Genomic DNA, 9,379 nt, shown 5'->3' on the forward strand with positions numbered 1-9,379 from the left:
AAATTTTCTTTACTTTCCTAGTTCTAATTTTGTTTCTCTTTCTTTCTTTCTTTCTTTCTTTCTTTCTTTGTATCTACTTCCTTTCTTATGCATTTAAATCATTGAGTATTGTATCTTGTCCACAGTTGTTACCCTAATCTCATCTGAAGAGCGCTATGTAATTATTTATCACTTTCATGGTCCAGTCACATTGTGACAATCTGTTGGACATTAGTGTGCAATAACCACTCAGACAGCAGGTGGCAGCACTAGCAGTGGAAGGTATATAGTGTGTTGAGGGAACATGGAAAACAGTGCAGGTGTTGTATTCAGAGTGATTTACTGGACACCCAAAAGGGTATGATCATTGGCTTTCAGGCCAAGGATGGAAGCATTTCTGAAATGGCTAAGTTTGTAAACTGTTCATGTGAAACAGTGGTTGAAGTATGTCTGTGGCAAGAAAGTGCTATCCGAAACTGGTGCCGATATAACTGTTGCACCACGGGCCATAAGTGACGGTTGAAAGGTGGCTGTGGAGATGAGTAGGGGTGAACAGATGAGCAACTGACTGCCCAGATGAACCAAGGGGCTACCAGTTGTCCCTCTAAAATGGCTGTTCAGTGAAAGATTCATTGTATGGGTTTCTGTAGCAGGTGCCTGGTTCAAAGGCCCATGCTGACAGCTTTTCATTGGTGGTGGAGACTCAGATTTGTATGCCAACACCCCAACTGAACTCCCCTGAGTGACAACAAATGGCCTTTTCGGATGAATTGTGGTTTATGCACCATCAGACAAATGCTCATTGGCATGTATGGCCTAGTAACAATCGTCGGAAGGATCCAGGCCAGACGAGGGAGGGATATGGTCTCAGGAATGGTTTCATGGTATTCCCTGGGTGACCTCTCATTCTGGAGGGTTCTGTCAATAAATGCAAGTATGCATCTATCCTTGTGAGACCATGTCCACTCCTACATGCAGCTTAGGGAGACATTGTCCACTCCTGTTTTTCCTTGGCACCATGGCATATACCAGGAGTACAACACTACGTGTCACATAGCTTGCAGAGTAAGTACATTGTTCAAAGAGCACCAGGATGAGTTCACTGTACTCCCCTAGCCACAAAACTCCCCAAATTTAAAGCCAGTTGAGAATCTGTGAGTCAGTCTCAATAGGGCTGTTCACACCATGGGTCTTAAATGGGGAAACCTAGCACAACTGGCCGTAGTGTTGGAGGTGACATGGCTCCAAATGCCTGTCAATACGTTACAGAACCTCATTGACACTTCCTGCATTTCTCACAGTGGTCCGCAATGCAAAAGGTGGTTATTCGGCCTTTTGACTGTGGTCACCTTAAAGTGACTGGACTGTATAGTAATTTTTTCACTTATATTAGTTCCCTTCCTTGTTGAATGTTTGTCTGCTTCACTCTTGCCATTCTGCGGGCAGTACCAGTATTAAATTGGTTTAAAACTAAAACATCTCTAATTATTTTATTTGGTTTGCAATAATAATCTTCCAAAACCTCGTGACTTTGACAACTCCATGTCCATTTTATATTTTGGTGGTTCTTACCAAAACATGTCCCTTGCAAATTTTCTTCAGCTGACTCAACAAGCCTTGAGCTTCCTCACTTCCGCCATTGATTCTGTGGCTATTAACAGAAGCATAATGTTTTTTGGTACCAACTTTGGCATTTGTCTCAAATTAATAATTTCAGGTGAAAATAAAGTCTTTTATCCCATATGTATTGTATCTCTTCATAAAATGCTTCTTATTGTCGCAATGGCTTGGAGTGAGATTACATAGTTACATTAATTTAAGTTGTATCTTTTATGTTTTTACAAAAGTCTGCTATATTTTTGTTTCTTCTGTTCCTGATACCTTGTCAGTTGTTCTTATTTATTAGAAACCACACACTGTTCTTCCCTCTGGCTCTCTTGAATGGTACAGGATAGTTCTTAAGTGTTAAACATTATTCTTCTTTCGTTTACTTCGCTCAGAACAATAATTGATGACTTCATACTTGGGAATTATCAGGTGTCCAGTTGGGTCGTGTAGTAATTACTCCACAAACCTCTAGTCTTCAGTGCACATGCTGTTGCTGTAGGGTGTGGACATCACTCTATGGGAGTGCTTTTCTTTCCTGGCCTCAGTGCAGTGTTTCACACCAGACTCAGTTATAGGCTGCTATCTTTATTAATTAGACTATATTAGACCCAGATTCCAGTAGCATGTTTAATCAGGCAATCTCTTTGTCAAGTATTTTGGTGTTATCAGTAGTATGGCTAGTTTCTTGCTATGGTCCACCACAGCTGATTGGGTGGCCTCGCATGATTCGAAGTGGTATCTATGTTCGTGGTACCTCTTCCCTACTGTGTGTGGAGTTTCCCCAATGCATGCTATACTGCAATGGCAAGAGATGTGGTAGACTCATGGTTTGAGAAGGCCTAATTGTGCTTCACTGAGCCTGTAGGATTTATGTTTTAGGGGGTGCACAAAATAGACATAGAACATCGTCACTCAAACATCCTTCATATTTTTGTTGAAATATTGCCAATAAATGGGATGCATGCTAGTGATTTGTGCTCTTCTTTTTCATCTCGGTGGTGTCTATACAGCCTGTCTAAATGCATGTCTTACCTCCTTGCTGTTGCACCTATTTTTCCGGAATGTCACCCGTGAAAAAGTGTGCTTAAAACACGGTCTCGCTGTTGTGACTACTGGAGGCATTCAGATACAGATCAGTGTGTGCACTTGTTTTTTGTGTACATGCTGTATGCCAGCTTGCTGTCTGGTTTCCATTTCACTAAGATCCTAAGAAATGGGAGGGTGCTATTCTGTCCTACCTCTGTGGTAAACTGTATGTTGTGGTGCAGTGAATTCAGGTGACTAAATAATTAATTGAAGCTGTCTTGTCCATGTGACTAGACAAATGTCAGCCACTTAATAATAAAGTTCGATGTAGGGCTTATTCCAGGGTCATATCCTCAAGGAACAAATTTGCCACAACCAGCAACAAGAAGTCCCCTGGTGATGCCATCCATCTGTTCGCAATAATTTACATCAAATTAGCAGTATCTTGAAGTGAGCACAAACTCTAGTACATTTGATGTGAAAACTGTTAAGGAACTTAAACCTTGACTTGTTGCACTGCTATGACTACATGGTCTGCCAAAGCTCCACAAAGAAGGTATTCCACTGCACCCCATAGTTAACAATACAGTTACAGCAACATACATCTGACTGCCCTCCTGAGTCCATCTGTGGGGGCAAAAGTGAACATCACATCCACATTTACATTAATTTTGTACAACATCTAAAAGAAATTAACTCAGTTGATAGGGATATGTTAATCACTTCATGTATTGTTCCTCTTTATGAGGGAACTACTGAAGGACTGAATGGAACTGAAAAAACAGGAAATTAGACACCAACCTGATGAGTTTGTCCTTATTTCAATGTACTTCCTGTGTGATGGAAATTAAGAACAGAGTTGCCATGGGATGTTCTGTTGCTGGCTGTGGTGAATTTAGTCATGAAGGATTTTTGAGAAGAGAGCTGTGGAAAAAGCACAACAAAATGGGACTTCTTTATTGCCAGCCGCAGTGGTCTCGCGGTTCTAGGTGCGCAGTCTGGAACCGTGCGACTGCTACGGTTGCTGGTTCAAATCCTGCCTTGGGCATGGATGTGTGTGATGTCCTTAGGTTAGTTAGGTTTAAGTAGTTATAAGTTTTAGGGGACTGATGACCACAGCTGTTACGTCCCATAGTGCTCAGAGCCATTTGAACCATTTTTTAACTTCTTTATTGTGAAGTGGCCGACACATTTGACATCTGACCACCTGGATGGGACAGCTTAAGTGGATTTCTGTCACCATAATTTGCTGCACCCAAACAACCAGTTTTCCATGGAGGTGGAACAGGATGGTGTGTACAGAAAACCCACACCCCCCCTGATCTGTATCTGCATACGTCCAGTAGTCACAACACCCAGTGTGAATATGTTCCATGCACACCTGTTCACAGGGCACAAGCCATGCGATCCATCTGCGATCAGGATGCCCTTCCAGGTAAGGTGAAGCACCTTGAGGCAACATTCTGGAGAAATGATATGATTTGTGTTTAGACAGGCTGTACCCAGACAACAGAAAGATGGGAAAAAAGCACAGATGTCTAGCATGAATCCCATTTGTCGGCAATATTTAGAGAGAAATCTGCTGGATCTTGAAGCGACAGTGTTAAATGTGTGTTTCGTTCACCCTGTAAAACATCAACCGTACTAGATTCACTGAAGAATGATTAGGCCATTTCAAACCACAAGTCTACCAAATCTCTTACCAGTGCAGCATAGCATACATTGGAGAAATGTGTGGTAAGAGAGGGCCACAACCATAGACAAAACACTGAATCACACCAAATCAGCTGTGGCCGACCATAGTATAAAAATTGGCCGTACTATGGACTAAAAAGTCAAAATCAACACTCTTCCTCCTTGGATTGGGTAATTAGAGGCCATTGGATTCAGGGACAAAGTTGGTTTAATTAATAAAGGTAACAGCACAGTTGAGTCAGGCATGGAACCCTCCACTGAGGATAGAAAACGAAAAATGTTCCTGTATAGTGATATTCACACCAGACGGCGATAGTAGTTAGGAGAGTAGTTAGGAACCGGGCACTGCCACCATCCACCTTGGCAGCTGCACAGATGGCAATAGGAGTGGAGTGGTGGATGGGGTAACGGGTGGCATATGGGGTGGAGCAGCAGTCATAGGGGACCATGTGAAGATGGCAAGAAGTCTGTCTGCTGAAATCTTGGAGTAATTACATAACCCAGCTAGAAACATCAGATCACATAAACCATTTAATTTTCTGCTTTGATAGCTGTATTTCCCTTAGTTCATGTTCACCTGCAAGTGATCAGCAATTATTTGTGAGGCACAGAGAACTGTAATTTCCATTATTAGTCTTTCTGTACAGGCAACATTAAAGCAGTCCCCTCCCAGAGTTATAACTGGGAGACAAATCTAAAATTTATTACATTAGCATTACTCATTTTGGAAGGCTTGAAGGTGTGAAGCATAAACATATTTGCTTGGCAATTTAATTTTCCAAGCTGCTCTGCTGGAGTACAGTTGCTGTCCATGATACATAGGAGGCAGAATGTGTGAGGTTGCTTGAAGTTATAGGGTTCAGACTTCCATGCCATTTAAAATAAGATAATGTGGAAACTGATTTGTCAACCTGATGTAAGCACTATAGTAATACTGTGAAGGATCCACCATTCTTGTAGCCCAATGTACACACAAAAATATTATTTTTAAATTGGAAGAAATGTCAAGAAGTGCAAATACTGATGGTGGAGGAAAAATATGTACAGGTGAACATTTAATGAACATGTACTCCAGATGTTCAAATGCAGTGTAACCAGAAATACAGAATACATACACCTCTACTCTAGCAGCCACCAAATACTCTTTAGTGAAGAGAGAGTGTGTGTGTGTGTGTGTGTGTGTGTGTGTGTGTGTGTGTGTGTGTGTGTGTGTGTGTGTGTGTGTTTTCACTCCTTTCTTATTTCATTCTTAGATGCTGCTGAAAAATACCTGTCTTCCTCCCCATGCCTCCACCCCTCTTTTCCTTAGGCTTTGTTTTGCTAACATAGTTGCAGTCAATTGCGAAATTTAATAGTGTGTAGTACCCATAAATCAGTTGACACTAGCAGTTTGCAGTTATGTTTGATGATATCTGAGAAACATGTAGAGTTAACTACAGTAAAATATGCATTGCATATATGGTGAAAACATGGTCATTGCAGTGATTTTTGTAATTTGTTTGTGGAACATTTTCCAAACATCCAACCTTCATCTCCACAAGGCATTTACAAATTATATTTAAAATTTGAAAAGACTGGGTTGGTACTAAAGGGGTCCTTGTTCAGGTGGGCCAAAGCCTTAAAGTATTAAAGAAGAGATTCTTAATGTTGTTAAGCAGTATTTTGCGCAATCACAAACTAAATTCCAAAGGAAGTGTCAAAGGAGTAGAGAATAGCAAGAACAAGCATGTGGGTGATAGATAGGAAATTGAGTCCATATAGGCCTTGTTTACATGAAGACCTAAATGCAGATCATATATATGGGAGTAAGAAATTCATAAATTGGACACAATATGACAAGAAACTGATTAAGTTTTACAAAAGCATTCTTTGGAGTGATGATGGGATGTCAAAGATGATGGCAGAATGAACACACAGCTTTGTCTAAAAGGATTTTAAGAATCCTCATGCAATGGAGATGAGTTAATCTCCTGATGAGTGTATGGGCAGGGATTTTCAGTGGTGGGCTAATTGGGCCATATTATATAAACAGTGCTGTCAGTTCTGAAATTGTTTCAAAAGTGTATGTAGAACTGGAAAATTGTTGATCTGCAGCTGGTTAAAGAAAAATTAATATGGCTACCAGAGTTAATGTGAGATAATTTCTAAATGAACACTTTGGATTGGCAGATGGGGTATTGTTGAATTGCCACCACAATCTCCAGATACCACACCCACAGGTTTTTCAGTCTGAGGTATACTAAAAAGAAATGAGGTTCACTCATCAAGATTTTTGATGTTGAACATTTGAAGAAGCAAAGTGAATTAGAATTTGGACACCTGCAATCTCTGAAGATGTGACAAAGTTTGTAAATCCCTCATGTCCTCTCCAAAACAAAAGTGTACCCCCCTCCTCCTCCCCCTACATACACACACACACACACACACACACACACACACACACACACACACACACACAGAGAGAGAGAGAGAGAGAGAGAGAGAGAGAGAGAGAGAGAGAGAGAGAGAGATCAATTTTTTTTATTGATTTTAAAATGAAGATGCATATGTTCTTTATTGCAGATCGAAGAGGAGGATGAAGTGGAGGAAGGAGATGATGAACCAAAGAAGTCAGATGACAGTGAACAAGAAGTTGAAGACAAGGATGGTGAAAGTGAAGATCATGATGAGTTGTAAATTTATAGTGGAGGGGCGGTGAAGACTGTGTTGTGTGGGGATGAAATTTGACATTTGTGTAATATTATCTGTCTGGTAAAATGCAAATTGGGCAGATGTGTTAAAGTATTTGTCTTTCTAGGAAAAGACAGGTGTGTGTGTGTGTGTGTGTGTGTGTGTGTGTGTGTGTGTGTGTGTGTGTGTTTTATGTTGTAGGTGCCAGTCCGTACAAGACTTAATTATTTATACTTTATTATACATTCTGTTTAATAAAATATGTTAATAGGAATGTGTGATTTATATATTCTTCTTTTCTCACCTCTGAAGTAAAGAATTAAGTTTTGAAACTTGACAACCTCATTTGTATAAAAACACGACAGATGATACTGTGAAGGTAGTCATACAGCTTCAGGCAAATGGTAGAACTAAGGAAATACAATGAGAAACATCTGTTTTTAGTATTTGGTATTTTAGGGAATTATGAGGGCATTAAAAATACAGCATGTGAAGGTGTGCAAATACTATGTATACTATATTTGTAATCTAAAAGATGTGGCTGTAGATTGATTATCCTCCAAACTTACTAAATAATACACTATTTCAACACAATTCGAAATTAGGAGAAAGTAGTGTTGAAATGAAATGGTGGGTCATTTGTTAAACTTTAACAAATATCACCATATTTTCACCTAAATATTGACATGATTGTCAGGTTTCTACAGTCACACATGTATATAGAATAGTTAACACTGAGTGTCTGTTGCTTTATAAAGGCTGTTTATTGTTATGTGCCTTTTCAAATGGAAACAAAGGTTTGACAAATGCATCAAATATTTTTACCCATACTATACCACATATACACATTCGTTGCAATTAAACTTTGGCTACTTGAGCCAATGTAGATGGAAAACTATTCATACATCGTGCTGTGTGAAGTCTGTAACCAGCTACTGCACCATCTCCTCCGACAATAATTGTTGACCCTCAATGCCTTTAACGGACCGAAGAGGGATAACAGGGTGTATACGGGCACAAGGAAAAAAAATTCCCGGATTATTCCCGGATTTCTCCCGGATATCCTGTTTAAAAAATATGCTTTTTCCCGGGCGAATATACACTTTTTCCATGTTAAGTGACAGTAAGTTTTAGTAGATTTTCCCTCGGAACTGCAAAACTTATCAATCCTTTGAATGGTTAACGTTTTATACAATCGCGTAGAACTTCCGGGAAAAAAAGAAATGACGGGGGAGAGAAGTATGGAGAGACTTTTAATTAAAAAAATGAGAAGTTTTGGAAGGACCTTTGATTTGCAGCAACATATACACTGCATACTTTCGCATTACGAAAGTATAAATTCGAATTGCACCAAACACAGCGCGTTAGTTTCCAGAGCGTCGAAACAGAGGTTGCGATGTCCTTTTGTAAGCGAGTCGTATCTCAAGCCACGAGGTCTCGCCAGCCGATGATAGCAGCTATTCAGAGCATAGGACACGTGTTATAGTCAGCCAATAGCAAGACCACTGGTTACATAGCGCGAACACACAAGAGGAAAAGTTAACGGTTTACATTAATGTACACAGTACCGTATATGTACAAGAGAAGCTAAGCTTTGACATATTATATTGGTCTCTAAGATTAACACGCTACAACAGAAGTTAAGCTTTCACATGTAATATTGATCTCTTTTGCGTGTGTTATACTTTAAGATACATCACACAACTGTGCCAGTACATTTAAAATTATGACATAAATGTCTCGGCTCGAAATTCTTGTAAGTGGCTGGTTCTCAAACTGTTCAGTTTCGAACGCTCTATGATTTAGATATCCATCCCACTTTCTCACACGTAACTTATTTCATCTTGCGTAAAAAGAAATTTACTTTGAAAGTAACGCTTTTCTAACCACTGTTCGCAGTACTATCCGGAGACTGTTAGAAATAGGTTCAATATACCCGTTGCCAGAAAACAGGCATTATTGTGCGTGTGCAACTGCAGTGGTGTAGGAAGCCCGCATGTTCGTGTGTATAGAGCACTAAGAGAGCTTACATTACACCATAAAAGAAACAGGGCATCAGAGGATACTCCAAAGAGCATTGGAATTTCGTGAGCCATACTAAAATGCATAGTTCGGCTTGAAGTGCAAATTGGCTTTTTCCAGATTCACAATGAAGTAGGTCCCATCTGATATTAAGTTTTTCAATGTGGTTTTTGGGATGTAAATTTTCTTGGAGTACCAGTACTCTACGATCTCATTTTTGGTTCTTTATTGTGGCATAATGCCATACATGGCAGATGATGATAACGTGCACTTGAAATTGCACTTGAAATTCAGCGAATAGTTGTAACTAGCCAATACTGTAGAAAGAAACACTTCGTTTCAAATAAAATGATTTCTTCAGCGGAAAGATTAATAAAGC

At 39.8% G+C, this 9,379-nt stretch overlaps 1 protein-coding gene across 1 annotated transcript in view; it reads left to right on the forward strand.

The window, feature by feature from the left end:
* Positions 1-7,252, forward strand: part of LOC126183860 (endoplasmin-like) — a 30,410-nt gene extending 23,158 nt beyond the window's left edge. Inside the window, exon 15 of the mRNA XM_049926152.1 lies at positions 6,871-7,252. Coding sequence (XP_049782109.1) covers positions 6,871-6,984 — 114 coding nt within the window. The 3' untranslated portion in view covers positions 6,985-7,252. The remainder of the gene's footprint in view (positions 1-6,870) is intronic.
* Positions 7,253-9,379: the final 2,127 nt, after the last annotated feature.

Source organism: Schistocerca cancellata, chromosome 4 (assembly GCF_023864275.1).
Source record: "Schistocerca cancellata isolate TAMUIC-IGC-003103 chromosome 4, iqSchCanc2.1, whole genome shotgun sequence".
NCBI classification, from domain to species: Eukaryota; Metazoa; Arthropoda; class Insecta; order Orthoptera; family Acrididae; genus Schistocerca; species Schistocerca cancellata.